Source organism: Carlito syrichta, unplaced genomic scaffold (genome assembly GCF_000164805.1).
Source record: "Carlito syrichta isolate Samal-C Ts95f unplaced genomic scaffold, Tarsius_syrichta-2.0.1 Scaffold277815, whole genome shotgun sequence".
Classification (NCBI taxonomy): domain Eukaryota; kingdom Metazoa; phylum Chordata; class Mammalia; order Primates; family Tarsiidae; genus Carlito; species Carlito syrichta.
The window spans coordinates 523,031-542,282 of record NW_007221911.1 but is presented as its reverse complement, the minus strand read 5'-3'; the positions used below and the strand labels follow the sequence as shown (position 1 = coordinate 542,282).

General features: G+C 39.7%; 1 protein-coding gene across 1 annotated transcript in view; it reads left to right on the top strand.

The window, feature by feature from the left end:
* The window catches only part of LOC103254383 (pappalysin-2-like), a 158,676-nt gene that overhangs the window by 57,682 nt on the left and 81,742 nt on the right, over nucleotides 1–19,252 (top strand). Inside the window, exons 10-11 of the mRNA XM_008052475.2 lie at nucleotides 513–648; nucleotides 849–1,065. Coding sequence (XP_008050666.1) covers nucleotides 513–648; nucleotides 849–1,065 — 353 coding nt within the window. The remainder of the gene's footprint in view (nucleotides 1–512; nucleotides 649–848; nucleotides 1,066–19,252) is intronic.

Here is a 19,252-nt window from a genome sequence, read left to right as displayed (position 1 = left end):
ATGTCAGAGTTCACATGCTAAGTAAGAGGTTCTAATGAAAATTTTGGGAGGGGGTAGAAGATGGGAAAGGATAGTTATGGTGGTTCAGAGCATGAAACAGTTCAAAACAAGATGTTAGTTTGATGGTCATCTTGTCCATGGTTCTTACTTTAGCAATAAGGAAGTATTGACTAGTTATGTGGGGTTCTTTTTTCATTGTCTTCACCAATGACTTCTATGAGTAATGTTTTTGAGAAATTTAAAGACAAGTTCAAGTTTCAAAAAAGAAAGTTGAGGTAAACAGTCTCAGAAAAAGAGATGCAATGCTCACTGAAAATTATCTTCTTTCATCTCATCTTGACTTTTGACACAACCTTGAATACCTTTCTGTGCCTACTATCTATTTTTCCCATTTGTAGAAAAGAAGGAGGCTCTTTATAAATGGTAAACTACCTGAGAAGACAAAATGTGTGACACATGCCTTAATAACGGAATGAAAATAATGGCTAATGCATAAATGTACTTATGCCTAGGTGTGTTTCACTAGACCAGGAGTGACCACAGCAATCTTTATTTTTTTGATGACTGATGGCCTGGTCCCTGGGGAGCGTCAGCGGCCAACCATGACCCTCTACCTGACTGACGGCAGTGGAACCAACCACTCTCTTGGTGAGTCTGACAAGATTCTTTTAGGGTCACTCAAGAACAACCCAATGGACCCAGGAGTTAACTTGATGTCTGTCTCTGATATTGTTTGGAATCTTGCCTTCATCACATACCTATTAGGAGGATAAAAGAAATACTAGATAGGGAAACATGGTATTAGCTGAATGACTTTAAATAGTATTCATCTCCTTTTTTCTCTTCAGGAACCTATGAACTGTCATGCCTGCACAATCCACTAGTTATCAATGTGACTCATCACCTGAATATCCTCTCCTACCATATCACCTCAGTGCTGCTGAATTTCTCATCCCCACTGGTGGGCATCTCAGCTGTGGCTCTGAGGACATCCTGCCACCTCAGTCCTTCAGTTCCTAATGATTGCATCCCAGAGCATGAGGGGCAAAGTCATCAGGGACAGAGGTACAAAGTCCCTTTTCTTCCCTTTTCCCTCTTTCTCTTGTGACTGTGGTGAACGTTTAGTTACATAGTGCTGTGCGCACAGTGGTTGCTCAATCACTAGCTAAAAAATGGATTTAGCCACTACTAGAAAGACATAGGAATTGAGCAAAGAATAATTTATAGAAGGCACACTTGGGTTTTATATTTTGCTCTTCTTTCCTTAGCTGACCATAATTTTTATGTAAATATTTAGCATCTTTACAAGGTCTTAACATCTTTTTTTACATATAAAACCACTGACTTCAAATCAACATTGTTATATAAACTGCCAAAAATCCTCTGCCAAAAACTCAATGTTCTCTAAGCAATGTATATTTTTCCACTTACTTCCACCTGGACAGTGTATACTGCAAGTTTGAAAATTAGTTGCTATGACTTGTCACATAATCATTTAGGATTACATGTGAAAATAGGAAATGCATTAGCTACATGTGTCTTTCTGTGGACATCTGTGATTGTCATCATCTAGACAGATGTGGCTTGAGATTCGTCGGAGTCTTAGCAACAGTGAGTAGAGAGACTGGACTTATAGTTTTGATGTGCCCAACATTGAGGGAAGGAGCCTCCCAAGTACAGCAATGTGTGCTATAGATGGGTTAGAATCATTCTGTGCATGGTCTGAGCAACTGAGTGAGACTTCAGGGGACAGGGTTCTTTTCTCAAGGAGGGAGGTGAGATCACCTACTTGTCACTAGGGGTTTGAGATTCTAGTCAGAGAAACTAGGTTTCCAGAAAGTTCCCCATCACCAAAAAGGAATTCTAGTACCACAAAGTCTATTCAAGGTCTACCAGAAACCCAGTCCTAACAGGGATGGTCAATAGACAGCCCTACTATAGTATAGTATGGGGAGGAACACCTCCCCCCAAAAAACTAAACCAAAATTATCTTTTGGAGGGTGGGACCATTGTAGTGCAATTGGAATTTGTTCCTCTTAATCAAACAGTCAACCACAGTTTTTATCAAGAAGTTTGAAGGAGAGGTATCACAATCTGTGGAAGAAACATCCTGAGTTGTGGCAAACAGGTGACTGGTTCTCCCACCATGACAACGCACCTGTTCACATCATGCTGAGTGTTCAGCAGTTTTTGACCCACAACTGAATGACCCCTGTGTCCTACCCTCCCTTTTCACCTGATCTCACCCTGAGTGACTTGTTTTTTCTTATTTGTTTACCTGATGAAAAGTCTTCAAAGAGAAACATTTTGCCAATGTGGAAGAGGTGAAACAAAAAAAAAAATGACAGCAGTACTAAAAGGTATAAAAAATTGACGAGTTCAGAAATTGTTTTGAGCAGTGGAAAAAGCATCTCAATAGGTGTATTACATCAAATGGAGAGTATTTTGAAGGTGTCTGAAGTTTAAACATGTGAGAACAAATACACAATTTTTTATAAATAAATTTCAGGGGTTTTTTGGTCCCCCTGTATGTTGGTTATCCATTGTTGTGTAGCAACTTATGCCAAAATTTAGTGACTCAACCCAATATACCTTATCTCACAGTTTCTGTTGGGAGGCGGAGTATCAGAATGAAGCTCAGCTGGTGCCTCTGGTTTAGGGTCTCTTATGAGATTGTAGTCAAGCTGTTGGCCAAGGCTGCAGTTGCCTCAAACCTCAAGCAAAATTGGAGAATTCACTTCTAAACGCAGCCTTGTGACTATCAGGCCTTAGAAGATTTACATCCACTCTCATGCCTAGGCGTTGGTAGAGAGCACACTCACATAGAAGTGGCTCAGCTCTGCCATGCAGGCCTCTCCATAACTATCTTCCATGACAGCTGATGCTCCAAGCGACAAAGGGAGCCAGAGGGTGTACACATGAAAGACTGCCCGAGAGGAAAGCCACAGTCTTTTTATAACATAATATTGAAGATGACAGCTCATTGCTTCTGTATTTTCTTACTAGAAATGAATCAATAAGTCCAGCCCATCCTCAAGAGGAGGGGTTGACACAAGGGCATGAATAGCTGGGGACCACCTTGGCAGCTACCAATTATATGCAGTCTTGGTAGTTTATGTTAACTGAGCATTAACTATGTGCCAGCCATTGTATTATGTGCTAGAAAGGGAGAAACAGTGAGAGAACTAGTTCATCCACTACCTTAAAATCTTCTTTCTTGGTGAGTAGACACCTTCAAGTATTAACACAGGAATGTAGGCTATTAACATAATGTTTATTAGAATTATTGCCTCTCTCTCATATATTTTCAAATTATAGTCTCCACTGACTCTACCTCTGGCCTTAAGCCATACAGCACTTCTTTTCAGGTCCCTGAAACATGTGTTCTTGATAAGCTCTGAAAATAATGTTCCTACTTTTTTGAATGACTTCCAGTCCCTCTTCACTTCAACTCATACTCCACCATCAGAAATCACCTCCTGTGAAGTCTTGGAAAACTCCTTCCCTGTTTCCACAGGACATAGTACATAACCCAAACTCTGTAAATGCAACTATCATCCTGGGTGGTAACTATTTGTTTACTTGTGGGTTTTTCCGTTAAACTCTGAGCTCCCTGTAGTGGGACTTCTGCACACTATCTCTCAATACTAGTGGAGGGCCTAGCACTTAGTAGGTGTGAGAAACTGTGTTGAATGGCAGTTGCCATCTTTATCTCTAAATGCTCCATAGAACCGAACCGAACGCATAAACCAACAAAGTAGAAGTCACAGCCTCTCTAGACATTAGGGACAAGAATTCCCCTCACTATCATAGCTGTGAAATCTCAACAAAGAAGTTGATTAATTGTAATCACTGCTGCTAGTTCTTCACTGATTCTCATGTGGCACTGTGGGAAAAAGCAAGTTTTATATGCATGCATGCAAACCAGTAGAAATAGGATATGATTCTCCAGTTTACACAGAATGTATCTGGAATGCACAAGCGTTTCCAAACCGCATGTGACTGACAGGAGCCATGCAAATGGCCTTTTCTTTCTCAGCCAGCAAATCAGTGCAATGTAATAAATTTTGATACAAAGGGAACCTAATAACTCCCATATATTTAATCATGAATATATTTCAAATCTAAATCCTTATGTTCTCTCAAATAATAGAAGCCCTTTTGCAACTTTGTATCAACCACAGTTGTATATGTAGATATACTGTAATATGAAACATTCAGATTCTGAGCATCCTGGCTACCTCATTCCTACCCCTTATGACCTGAATTTCATTAATACCTGCATGGACAGAGAGACCCAAAAGTTACCTGGCAGTTGAAGATGTGGTATCCATTTTGCAGTTAACCATTCATGGCCAATGACCTGTGATAGAAAGGGAGAAACAGAAAGTGAGAGAGTCTGGGTAGTGAACATTATAACATTAGCTAGTTCATCTGGAACTTAGTTTTCTTTCTTAGTGAGTAAATGCTACAATACTCCTACAATATTAAATTTCTAAACCAGCCCGATTGGCCCGTAGATTCTTAGCTGAAAGCCAACAAACCTAAGTTTGACTCTGCAGTGATGTTCATAATCTTTGTCTTGGACAAAGTAATTTCTCTTTGCTTCCCACTTAAGTACTAACAATACAGAAAACTCTTATCAATATCAAAAATCAAGACTGACAGCCAGAAGCTGTGAGGATTTCCTCCTGATTGCATATGTGTTGAGGTTAAATTGAGAAACATTATTGGAAACCAAAGCAAGCACTTTTTTAAATGAAAAAATAAAAAATGCAGCCATACTAAAAGAAGAGAGAGAAACTTGCCTTTCTTCCCTCATTTTCTGTCTGCTTTGGCTTTGACCTTAGTCTTGTTTCACATTCTGTTATGACGGCTACCTGGTTTGCGACTCTTTGAGCTTAGACTACTGTTCATGAACCCCTTAGTCTAGAAAATCAAGTATGGTGTTCTGGTTTTGGCAATGAGTGCTCAATGAGAGCCCAGTTTATTCTCACCCTCCAACTGTTTCCAGCTTCAGCCACTTTGGGGATAAGCTGTGCTCAACCTGCCACAGCATCAAGGTCAGGCAGATCTCCAACAATCCCAGGTCATGTGGATGGCTTCAGGAAATGGAAACCATCCGTTTTAATAATGTAGTGGGATTTGGAGTGTGTCTAAGATGTAGTCAAGGCACTAATATGCTAATATGAGTGAGTGAATTAGTTTATGAATGATCAGGACTTTTAATTTTCTACTTTGGAAATTTACAGGGTTGATACTAGAAGAATTTACCAATAGATGAGAATTGCTGATGGGTATGTGGTGTCTTCTACAATGGAGTTTATTTTCTTCCAGTCACATAGATAAAATGAAAAAACTGATTGTAATTTTTCTGATCTTATATGATGGCATAGCCATAGAATCTTTCAGTGCTGAATCTTCTGGAGATGAAAAACATTATCTTTTTTTTAGGACATGAGCTGATGACAATAATTGAAACTCTGACTACTCATCTTTTTACAGTGTTTATACTTTTGCTCCCACCCACCTAGATTTCTCTCTCTACCTCCCCTATAAAAAGCTGATATGAGATGTAAACTTTCCAACCAATTGTGCTTCTTTCAGGTTTTCCTTCTATTTCAAACAGTTTTTGCTTTATATAATTGATTTTAGAAAATTAGATGCATAACTTTTTGTGACTGCTTTTTCTTTATTAGGGTCATACCTCTTGCCAACCCTTTTGCCCCTTTAAATGCCTTGGCTTTGTATTCTACTTTGGAATTAAAATTTCCATCCATGCTTTTCTTTTGTTTGTATTTGTTTGATAAATATTTGCTTTTCTTTAATTTTAATCTTTCAGTGTCTTCACTGCTAATGAGCCTAGGGCACACAGCTTCACTTCACTGTTTACAAAAACAATAGGATTTTACCATGTCCAACCACTCCAAGATTTTATTCTGAAAATGTGTCTCATGATCTTCAAGACTCTAGAATTCTTTAGAACTTTGTAGCACTTTTACCTCTGAGACATTTATCTCTCAATATACAATGACTTTTGCCAAGGGCTCCATACCCCACCCATCGCACCAAGACTTCCTGAAGTCTTGAAATGACCTGAAGTCTTGGAATCAGTAAAGGAAGGAAGGATGGTACTGATGGGAATAATAAATGGATGGGAGATTAGATCTCTGACCCATAAAAGGTAGGGCCCTGTTTTCTAGTCCTTATAGGGGCCAGGGAATTAATAAAGATTGGTTGACCTGTTTCTTTTATTACAGTTGCATTTCATATTAGTTCTTTTTCAGAAAACAAAAAGTGCATGCTTTGGCTTTCCATAATGTTTCTCAACTTAACCCTAATACATTTGCAATAAAGAGGAAATCCTCACGGATTCTGGCTGTCAATCTTGGTTTCTGGTATTGATAAAAATTTCCATATTTTGCATAATTGTTGGTATTTACGTGGGAAACAAGGAGAAATTACTCCATAGTATTCTTTGAGATTAACTAAAACTGATGCATGTGTGATTTTTAGCACCTTCTAACATCAGATTGGAGCACTACCTACATCAGTTTTCACACCATTCCCATCCTTATTTTTGTGTTAATCAGGTGTGTCTGTTATCAATTGATGTGTTGCCTCTTGGTTCCAAATCCACCCTGATCACCTGCATTGTGATACTAGAGCTGAATTTTATGAATATTTGCCAACTGGTCCCATGTGAAGTGTTGTCTGTAGAGGGTGCTAGAGAGACAGTGCAGGAGGAAGGGACCTCTCTTTCTGGTTTCTATGGCTTTCTCCTCTTTTGCTGGTGTGGCTTGCTCAGCCAGGGTGTGCAGGACACCCACAGTCTAGTACAGCATCCAGTTGGGTTCCCAAGGCACTTGTATCAATTGGCTTTTCATTCTAATCAGCCAAAGACGAGAGCCACTGGATGCCACTGGATCCATGGGTAACTAGCATCTCATGTCCCACTGACAAGAAGCCCAAAGGTGCAACCAGACTGGTCTCCAAATCCCATCTTTGTGCATTCATCTCCTATAGTATTATTCCCAGTATTATTCTGTGCCAGTTGAGGTTCAGCCAGTACACAGTAATTAGAATAGGGAAATTTTAATATATACAATTATTAACTAGTAACTGAATTAACTACCAAGGGATAAAGGGAACTCTAACAAATAGAATAGTGGGTGAAAAGAACAACCATTGCTTTTATGATGGATAGAAGAATATATAAGAAAGGAACAAAAGAGAAAGAGACTCCCATTCAAAGCTGAGATTAAGGTCTCATTGGATGAGGTGAGGCTGTGGTAGATGTGGTACCGAGAGGCACTAAGCTGATAACTGGCAGAGAAAGTCTTGTCAAATAAGAAGAAACTTCTTTTCTCTGTGACTTTTCTGTTCAACATAGAGAAGTTTGTGGTGGTCCTAAGGGTGGGGCTTGTAGTCAGAAAGCTGCCCTCTGTGGTGCAGATAAAAGCTCATGAAGAAGTTACCTGTGGTGGCACTATTGGGGCTTGTTGGAAAGCTGCCACTGTGGTACTGCTGAAACTTTTGATGGGAGGCACTCCCTGGGGTGTCACTGAGACTTATTTGAAAGCCAACTGGGGCACCGATGGGACTTCCTGGGATGTGTAGCGAGTCCCTGAAACTTGCTAGGTGATGAGTTGTCCCACACACTGGTGTACACCAAGTGCTGTGGAAACAAGGAGAAGAAAGAACATAGGAATGAAGAAGATACACTTTTTCATTCTTCAGTGTCTCTCCAGTGCCATCTACTGAAAAAATGGGACATCATGCAAGCTGGCAAAGGAGAAACGTCTACATGCCCAGCTCCAGGATCGCAGAGCAGGGCAATGAAGGGTAGATGTGATACCAAAAGGCACTAAGCTGATAATTGGCAGAGAAAGTCTTGTCAAATAAGAAGAAACTTCTTTTTTCTGTGGTTTTTCTGTTCAACATAGAATTTTAAGTTTTAAATTCTGGCTTTAATACTAAGATTATGTTTTAATATAATTTCTAAATAGATTGAGCTAACTGAAAATGCATATTTTCTTCTTTGAATGTTTTGAACTTATTTTAGGTCCAGGGTAAATATAAAGTATAAATACCTCATTGGCTTACTCAGTATAAATACACATTCTGATTGAGATGGAAAACAAGTAATAGATACTCATAAATAGAAAATTGTAGTGGGTTCTGAGGTTTGCCTTAAACTATAACTTATTAAGGCCAAGTATTCTAATATAAAATTGAATGGGATATCAATCTTTTAAAATAAATATCCACGTGGAAACCTGGGTTCTTTCTTCTCTCTCTTGCTCTCTCTCACATTTTATACACACACGTATACACACACATTCATGCTTTGATCCTTTTTTTTTTATCAAGGTGGATAATTGAACTGATTTTTGTAACAGTTTAGTTCTTTTTTTTTTCTTTTTTTGAGTTGGAGTCTCACTCTGTCGCCCAGACTGGAGTGCAGTGGCCGCTCCCGGCCACCGCAGCCTCGACCTGCTGGGCTCCAGCGATCCTTCCGCCTCAGCCTTCCAAGTAGCTGGAACTACAGGCGCGCGCTGCCACGCCTGGCTAATTTTTTATTTATTGTGAGATGAGGTCTCGCCAAGTTGCCCAGGCGGGTCACTAACCCACAGACTCAGGCAATCCACTCACCTCAGCCTCCCAAAGCGTGGGATTACAGGCTGAGCCATCGAGCCCGGCACAGTTTAAGTCTAATACAATGGATATGTGTGTATGTGTGTGCACATTGTTCATACATTGCTGTATTTTACTTCAATTAAAAAAAAACTTCTTAAAAGTTTAATGTCAATTGATCTGTAAAACAAATCACTCTATATGGTTTGTGTATGTGTGTGTGTTTGTGTGTGTATTCATGTGTGTTTGTGCATAGAAAGAGATAGACTTTTCATTGTTCAAAAAATATTTAAATGCCACAATGTGCCAGGAACCATTTTTCAGTTGAGGAAACTGAGACTCAAAGTGCACAAATTCTCCTCGAGGTTAGCAAAACTAAGACTGGAATTCAAGTAATTTGTTTCTAGTAATGATATAAATGACAAATTATTGCAGAAATATACTTATTTCTACTACTCTCCATGAAATTCTACCACCCTCACTCAAATTGTGTGTGTATTATGGTAGCAAGTGTTTAACTGGCCTGGAATAATAAAAGAGAATCTATATTTTGAATCTGTTCGTGTGAATGGGGATATTTGGGGAAATGATGATCCGTAAATGCAGGCTCTGAGTAATGCAGGTGAGCTGGAGATATTTGATGAAGTGGGTTATAAAGTGTGGAATTGTAAAGACACTTTGGACTTTTGGGGAAGTTTAGGGAATGTTTCATTCAGGTTAGGAAGTTTTTATGGGCACAATCCAGGGGATTTGGGGTCGTTAGAAAAAGAAAAGTTTTGTCCTAGCCCAGACAAAAAGAATCTTCTTTCTCAGAGAAGAAAAATCTGAGAAAAAATATTTCATGCTCTCTTTGATTAGAAGTGCATTTAATCCAGGAAGAGAAACTGTAAATTGGAAAGTCTGGTTTACGTGTTTATTAGTCTTCTCTTTCTGTGTAACAATGTTACTACAAATATAGCAGCTTAAAACAATGCATATTTATAATCTCACAGTTTCTGAGTGTCAGAAGTCTGGGCAAAGCTTAGCTGTGTCCTCTGTAAGGCTCTGATGAGGTATCAACCAGGAATATGCTCTCATGTGAAGGCTTGACTAGAGAAGGTCCACTTCCATGTTCATACAGTTGTTAGCATTTGGCTCCTAAAAAACTGTCAGACTGAGAGCTTCAGCTTCCTGCTAGAAGTGACACAGATGCCACCCTTACTTCCTTGGCATATTACCCTCTCCATTGGGCAACTCACCCATGGAAACCTCTTTCTTCAAAACCAGCAAGACAGAGGGTCTCTTGGCAAGAAAATCTTACAAACTTTTGTCATCACATAAATGACAACTTGTCACCTTTGCTGTATTCAATTGATTAGAAGCAAGTCACTGGTCCCACCTACACTCAAGTTGAGGTGATTACACAGGTATGTAGATTCCAGAGGGCAAAGATAATGTCCACTTTATATTTTATTTTTATTTTTTGAGTTGGAGTCTCACTCTGTCACCCCAGACTGGAGTGCAATGGCCGCTCCCAGCCACTGCAGCCTCGACCTACTGGGCTCCGGCGATCCTTCCGCTTCAGCCTTCCAAGTAGCTGGAACTACAGGCGTGCACTACCACGCCCGGCTAATTTTTTGATTTATCGTAGAGATGAGGTCTCACCAAGTTGCCCAGGCAGGTCTCGAACCCACAGGCTCAGGCAATCCACTCACCTCAGCCTCCCAAAGTGCGAGATTACAGGCTGAGCCACCAAGCCCAGGAATGTCCACTGTGATATGTTTGCCTGGGCTAGGTGATTGTATACATAAACCTTGGAGTTATAGGTAGCTCACTATGTGTTCCTCTTATTCTGATAGAGCCACATGCTATAACCATGTAGTTTCTACCTACTAGTCAGCTTGGGTCACAAGAAACATGTGAAGAACTTGCATACAGGAAGAAAACATGGAGGAAAAGTAGTGATTCCAATAATAAGATCTTCTCATAGGAATTCCCAAGTTCTTGGTAGGTGGATTATTTAAACAGTCTTCTACCAGAGGGTGTCTTCTCAACTCTTTTTTATCCAGACACAAAATACCCATTTTATGAATGATCCCTGATCATGTTCCCTTATTCTTTAGCCTGCTTCAGTGCCACCTCTTTCATGGTTCAACTAGAATTATTACACTATTCATTAAAATGAAATTTAATCAGTAATATCAGTTTGTTTCCAGAAAATAAAATTAGTCATGTGCCGCATAACAACATTTCAGTCAATGAAGGACTGCACATGCAACAGGGGTTCCATAAGACTGCAATACTGTATTTCTCCTGTACCTTTCAAATGTTCAGATACACAAATACTTGCCATTGTGATACAGTTGCCTAGAATATTCAGTAGTATATTAATATACTTAATAATATACAGTAAGATGCTGCACAGGTTTGCAGTCTGAGGAGAAATAGGCTCTACCATATTGCCTAGGTGCGTAGTGAACTATACCATCCAGGTTTATGTAAGTACACTCAATGATGTTCACACAATGACAAAGTCACCAACTGTGCCTTTCTCAGAACATACCCCCATCATTAAGTGACAGATGACTGTATAGAAAAATCCAGAAGTAAAAAAGTTATAGTTATTTTTCAGTGATCTATGCTCTGATTCTTTACATAGTGGTAGGGTGGATAATTGAGAGTTATCAATTTTGGTCTTTGAATATTGTTGTTGTTGTGTGTGTGTGTGTGTGTGTGTGTGTGTGTGTGTGTGTGTGTGTTTTACTTTATGCAAGGCAGTATTTCCGAAAAGATTAATGTAATGTGTAGGTTATAAAATTAAATGTTTTAAATTATTTAACTTTTACATGGTTGTACCATTGATAAATAATTGTTATTATTTGGAAAGGCTTTATCATTTTAGAGCAGTTTTAGGTTCACAGCAAAATTGAAAGGAAGGTACAGAGATTTCCCATATACCCTCTGCCCCCACACATGCACAGCCACTTCTACTACCTTCATTGCTTACTGGAATGGCATTTGTTATGGCTGATGAACCTACACTGGCACATTATAATCACATCAAATCTTCAGTTTACATTAGGGTTCATTCTTGGTGCTATACAGTCTATGGGCTTGGACAAACGTGTAATAATGTATATCCACCATTATAGTATCATACAGAGAATTTTCATGGCCCTAAAAATCCTCTGTGCTCTGCCTATCTACCAACACTTCCCATACCCCCACCCCTCCAAATACCTGGCAACCACTGGTCTTTCTAGTCTCCATAATTTTGCCTTTTCCAGAATGTCATATCATTGCAATTACACCATAGATAGCCTTTTCAGATTGGCTTCCTTCACTTAGTAATATGCATTTAAGTTTCCTCCATGTTTTCTTATGGTTTGATAGCTCCTTTCTTTTTATCATCAGATAATGTTCCATTGTCAAAATGTACAACAGTTTATTTACCCACCGAATAACATCTTAGTGGTTTCCAAGTTTGGCGATTATGAATGAAGCTGCTATAAATGTCTGTGTGTAGGCGTAAGTCTTAAAACTTCTTTGAATAAATACCATGGAGTGTAACTGCTAGATCGCATGGTTAAGAGTATGCTCGGCTGTATAAAAAAGTATATTATTGACCGTGGTGGGAAACTGCCAGGGGAGTGGGGGACACACCTCATCAACAAAGGTACTCGCATAATGAACATTTGTATACCTAACCCTGAAATATACCCCACATCTTTACAATAAAAAATTTTAAAAATAAATATATTATTTTTAAAGCCAAAAAAAGTTCATGTAAAGAGCAGTATTATCTTCAGATTTTCTTTTTTCTTCTCTTTCTTTTCTTTTTTTTTCTCATCATTCATCTGTATTTTCCTATTTACTTAAAGAGAACTAAGCATGAACATGTTAACATCTGAGTCAGGGAAAAATAATGAACACACACGTTATGTTCTTGTATGACTCTATATCTAAGACAACAACCCTTAAACTGTGAGTTTATCTTTTTGCATCAGAGATACTTGCTATTAGGCTGTTACTGTGGATGTCAGTTGGAGTTCATCCTCTAACTCTTGCATATTTGTCATCAATGTACACACACACACACACACACACACACACACACACACATACACACACACACTTAATGTATCTTCCATGCTTTGTTAACCATGCTTGTGTAAAGAAGAGTATCAAGTAACTTCAAAAACTGAGTAATCAATGAATAATGTGTACTTGGTTTGATTTGAAATGACTCAGGACGCACAGATAGAGACCTTCAAGTGTCTACCCGTGTACACTTGTTTATTACCTCGTCCCTTTTAGCTGCTGTTTTTTGGGTTACTGTTTCCTGAAGCAGGGTCTGCAAAACTAAATAAACCAAAGGGGAAAAAATCAACAACTAGTTATTGCCAAACAACTCACAATTTTCTCTTTGCAGTTTCTGAACTTGGGTAGCATGTAAGGTTAATGCTATTTCAGGCTGACTTGTCCCAGCTGCCGGGCCTCTTGGACCCCCTTTCAAGTGGTTCTATGTGCTTGCAACAGACACAAAAGATGTCTGTAGCCTTAGAAACCTATGCTCGAAAAGTTGGATCTGCTGACAGAGGAGATGTAATCTGAATCAGTAAGTCAGATGCAGATGATGTATGTGTCACCCTCCATTGTTCATGGAGAATTCATTCTAGATGTGGGATTTGGACTGCGAGTGTAGGGATGAGGCAGAAAGAAGAGTGACTTTTCACAGAACTTCATTTTGGTGACTTTTATAATCTCCAAAGAATTTCTAGGAGGAAGTGGCTGGGTTTTCCATTTAGGAGAGGGAGAAACTCGAAGGTGAAAATAGTTCTTCTTGGTTGTACTGTAGGTTGGGAGTAGAGCTGGACAAGGTCATAGGGTTTCTGCCTCCCAGTTCAGGGGCAAGAAGCCAGGGCACAGCTTAGTACTTTGGCATTCTATCCTGCTGTGATCAGTTTCTGAGACTTGGTAATAGGCTCATTTCATCTCTATTATTCATAATTTCTCTTTGTGCTTCATTACTCCCTGGAACATTCATGGCTGCTGCTTTACCAATTCTTTTTGTGCTTCAGTTATTTGGAGATCAGATTTGAAATGCCAATGCTTTTCCCTCCCCTTCCACCTGGATTGGATTCCAAACCTTGCCAGTCTTCTTTCTCTGCTCAGTCCTATGTAGACTCTGCAGATTATCTCCCTTTTGACAGCCTCAAGAAGTAAAGGGTTCCTTCTCTTCTTTTGCTTAGAGATCTCTTTTTTTGTTGTTTATTCTTTGATTTTTTTTTATTCTTCATCTTTTATTTTTATCACAGGGCTCCCTTTTAATACTCCTGGGTGATGACAAATGTTCTCTCTTGCTGCTGGCAAAGGCACTATAGAAATGAAACTTGTATTGCATTTCGATTCATTTGATTATCTTCTTCCCCAAAGCAGTTTTAGAAAATTAATACTGAATCTTCTTGTGTCTGCCTAGTTTCTTTTAAGATAGGAAAAAATTATAGCTGCCAGTTTGTTCCCTAGCTTTCTTGTTCAGCTTTATTTTCCCAGAATGATTTGTCCCTAAAATAAGAAGGAAGGAGGAAAACCCATTGGGGAGCATTCTGATTCCCCTGGCAGATGACATGTGGCTGAGTAGATGACAGGTCTGCTATGGGAGGCACAGTGAGCTATTTGCATTCTTTCATCTGTGTGTGTGTGTGTGTGTGTGTGTGTGTGTGTGTGTGTGCACGCACACGTGTGTGTGTGTGTATGTTTGTCTCTCATGAAGTTATAGAAAAAAGAATGAAGAGGTCATAGACATAGTCTCTTTGGGGGACTTAATGAAGTGTGGCTAAGACTATTCTAGAATAGCTTTTGTTGAAACATTACCTTGTCTGAGATTGTTCCTGGTGGGATACATTCTGAGAACCCATTGGGTGGCAGCTTTTGGTCACAAGCTAAGAACAGGTACAAAAAAAAATGCTTAGGAGTACTTAAGAATTGGAGCCCACATCCAAGAAATAGACTGATTTTGAAACAATGACTCCCCAGTGACTTATCATAGTATCTGAAATTTCACCATTGGTAATTATTTTCTTAAAGAATCTCCAGAGGTCTCTTTAAAATAGTAAATAAGTATACACTAGAAATAGAAATATTTTAAGTCTTTATTAACTATTTATACCAAAAAAAATTCTCTTATGGACCTTATTTATTTATTTATTGCACTAAAAACTTTTAAAACCAGCTTTATTGAGATATAATTTTTTTATTTTTAAAGATGTGAGTTACATTTCAGGATTAGGTATACAAGTTGGACCTTAATAACTTAAAATATATACCAAGGCTCTGCTGAAATGCTACCTACCATAGGCGTCTAAAAGTTCTGTGGAACATGAGAAGCAGAAAAAGTGGTGCTGAAAGAAGGATTAATTAAAAACGTCACCTAATTCCCAATTTTGCTCAAGGCTGGCCCTGCCAGTTCATGGCAGCTGTTGGCAAAAGCAGAAAATAAAAACAAACCAATATTTCCAGAGATTATTCATTTTGACAGCCTGCCAAGTAGACAGATACTGTTGATGAATCTGACCATACGCTCCAGTTGGAATGCGTCTCAGGCCATGTCGGGGTCTGTATGCAGCCATTGCTCTGGAGGTAGAGGAAGCCTGGTTATTGGAGTGGCCACAAGCCCACTGCTAGACCCCTGCCTCTCACTTTTGGCTGCATCCTTCAGTCTCGCCACATGATTTTAGTACAATTCTTCCCTTCTTTGGCCCTTCGTTTCTCCATAAGCAAATGAGTCATTGATGCTGCAAGGTTTAGGAGTACGAGGAAGAGCAAAAGAAAAGAAGGCAATATCATTTCAAGTCCAATGTCAAGTCCGATGTCAATCAAGGACTGACAAATCCTGGGATTAGTAGATGAGAGAAACAATGTGGAGCTTCTCCTGGGGAGTCCAGAAACTTCGTAAGGAAAGAAAACCAAGGAGGGAGAGGGAGAGGGAGAGTCCCAAAGGAACCCTACATATGTTTTATGGTCTACTTATCCTGCATGTGAATTGGAGACTCTTTCAAGGTGCTGGATTACAACTCTTCAAGACCTCTGTTTGCCTGTAGCTTTTGTATAGCCACAGAAAAGCTAAGCCGCCCTACTTTCCTACCCCATAGGTACTGCTCTAGAAGTGGCACGGTCTGAGGCTCTTGCTCATGAAACTTCATCTTGGGACTGAGCTGTTCCTCACTTAATTCCCTGTTTCACAATTCTCCAGGTTCAGTCTATTAGTGTGACTGGGGAAGTGTCACTCCCAAATTAATAGTTTAATTGGTATTCAGGAGGAGAATAACAGGAGGAGAAGGAGTCAGAGTGCAGTCATTTGGAGGGCTCCAGGGCTTTGTTAGGCAATACCCCATGTGGAGGTGGTGACTGACTTTGCAAATTTGTGTGTGGGGGTGTGAAGGGGGAAGAAAAGTATATATAGTTGACTTTTGCACAACATGGGGGTAAGGAGCACGGACCCTCATACAGTCAAATTCTTCATGTAACTTTTAACCCCCCTCCCAAGACTTAACTGCTAACAGCCTACTGTTGACTAGAAGCCTTACAGGTAACATATAGTCAATTAACATATATTTTGTCTGTTATATGCATTATATCTTGTATTCTTACAATAAAGTAAGCTAGAAAAAAGAAAATATTATTAAGAAAGTTATAAGGAAAAGAAAATATATTTACTATTTATTAAGTGGAAATGGACCATCATAAGTCTTCATCTTCATTGTCATCGCGTTGAGTAGGTTGTAGAAGAAAAGGAATAGGAGGGGCTGGTCTTGTTGTCTCAGGGATGGTGGAGACAGAAAAAAAATCTATACATATGTGGACCCATCCAGTTGGAGCCCATATTATTCAATGGTCAACTACACACACACACACACACACACACATCATTTTTGTTTCAAGTGAGTGATTCTGCTTCTCTGGGCAAGTGTTAGGAAGCACATTCTTTGTGTAATAGTCTGCAATTGAATTGTTTTGACTCTTTCTTTGGTATTCCATATATTTTATAATCTACATTAAAACCATGGATTCTGAAACTCGGTGAGACAAGGCCTTTGTAAGAACATTTTTGACTGTGTGATGTAAATCTGTTTCTCTTTAGAAGAACAGGAGGCATTTGGATGGGGCATCTAGTGTTTCAACTAGGCATGGTAAAAACTATGCCCAATTAAAAATGAGTGAAGCCAATTGCCTTGTACTAGGACCACCAGAGTCCAGGTCTGAACTTACAAATATGTCACATTCTAGGAAGAGGTGGACAAGTCTGACAGGCTATTTTGAAGAGTCAAACTCTGCTGAGGCTTAGATAAAGGGGAAGAGGAAACTTCCACTTTCCTAGGACTCAGATTGGAAGGAGACGTCTGCTTGGTGTAATAATTCATCACTTCTCCATCATGTGAGGGAAGAATCAGAGTTACTGCTGAGATTCCTCTGTTTTCCTCAAGTGGGCATCTTCAGAGGTGATGAGCTTAAATCAGTTTTCTTTTCCAGGTTAGTATAGTCCTTCAGTACCTCATAGTACCAGTATGTGTCTGGTAGTATGTAATATATTTAGCATTTATCCTAGTTTCTGTCCTGCAAAGCGAAGAAGCCAGAGGTAAGGAAGAGGTAGAGTGGGGAGCCAGAATGCAGACTTTTTCTTTGGTTTTGGTTTAATGGAACAGCAAGGCTCTCTAAGGATGAATGCTATTATTGCTGTTACATTTGGCTTTACAGCCAGCAGTGGGAAGATTAACGAGAACTCAGTCTCATCCAGTCCACTCTACATTCTGTACGTCCTGCTTCTATCTGCAGCCAAATCCAGAGCGTGCATTCCTTCTCAGCCCACACCCTCTTATTTAAATAAAAATCAATAAAACAGTGGAAGAATAGAGAGAAATCTGATCCTCTTTTACCATTTAATCTTAGAAGAGCTATATCTAGAGATGCACTGGGATAGTTATTTAGTCAAGGGTGGCACTTCTTGGATAAATGAGCTGCAATATTTTGTTTAACTAAACAACTGAAAAGTTGAGATATTAAGCAAAAAAAAAATATACTGGGCAAGAAAGATTATGAGAAACTCTTGGGTTCTCTACCACATCCTGCCTATTCATGGGTTTTCTGTACTCCCACCCCAATACCACCATCACCTCATCTATGAAACTCAATACCATGTTAAAGCTGGAAGGGTCCTTTGATAGAACCCAGTTCAACCCATCAAATTTGAGGACGAAAGGTCACTATGGTTAAGATAATTGCCCTAGAGGTCAGCAGGGGCAAACCAAGGCTAGAACCCAGGTTAAATGACTTCCTTGGTCTACTACTTTCTCCATCACATCATGCCATTTCTTAAAAAGTGTGGCATAGATGCCAGTTTCTTCTAAACAAATCTAGATTCTAGAAAAGTTGTGGTCAGACTTTTCTGGATGCCTGCGGAAAGGTGGGATATTAACTTTAGAAAAGTTCACGAGCTAATGTCACCCTGATTCTCAATTTGGACCAAAACTCACTTAAGCACTTACTTGTGATCATATTACAGTCTTAGCACTGTAGGAAATTCTTAAATACCCCTTTGTCTCTTTTAGACTCAGTTTTCTCATCTCTAATATGAGAAATTGGGGTTATTATACTTAAGGTTCATTTCAGTTTGATGGCCGTTAAAAACCTACCCCTTTCCAACCTCTGTCACAACAAGGAAATGGGGCCTTTATCCTATAATCTCCCATCAACTCTTACACGGGAGAAAATAAGGCTTCAGTACTGATTCTGATTGAGACTGGGATACTGTCATAACCTCCTGAAGTTCTTCCATTGTGGCTCGGATCCTCAGGGGAACCTTGGACCAAAGCTGCAGTGCTCTCCTTGTTTGTTAGAAACTATCCAGCTCCCCAAAATGTACTTGAGCTGGAAGCTATCTCTGTAGTGGCCTCAAGAAATGGACATCTGAAAAAGGTGCCTGGTTTGGCATCCCCGAATAGCTCATGACAAGCTTGTTAGTGAGTCTATACACTCCATCTGGAGTGAGCGATGTCTATTTTCTAGTGTCAGCCTAATCCTGTTCCTCATTAACCACTGCAAGATGTAGGAAGACTTTGAAAACCTGCCATAGGTCTACCCTCAGATTTAGAAGTTGACTCCTTTTAGTGTAGAGTTATCTAAATGTGTTAGTCAGAATTTAAGAGATCCACACATGGTGAATCTTATTCAGTTCACAGTAGCAGGGGTAATGGTGTTTTTAGTCCATGTTTTTGAGATGGCTGCCTTTCCCTATGTTCTGTCTGTAAAGCCTTGCAGAATGATGTTTTTCCCCTGCTTACCCTGCTGAAGAGCTCCTTGGCTCACCCTGGCCTCTGCTGCAAGCTCCTGAATTGGGAAGAAAGCAACAGGAAAGCAACCCCATCCCAAGGGAGATGCCCGGTGGTCTAGACTGGCCCTGAGATTGAAGGCTCGGCGATCCAGCCTGAGACTTTTCCTCTGACTCGCTGTGTGGCCTCCAGCCAGTCTCCAAACAGCTTTAGTTTCCTTGTATGTCAAACCAAGACAAATACCCAACTTCCCACCCCTCTGGGGCATTGTAAAACTTCACTTCTGCCACTTTAAGTAACATTTGTCCAAA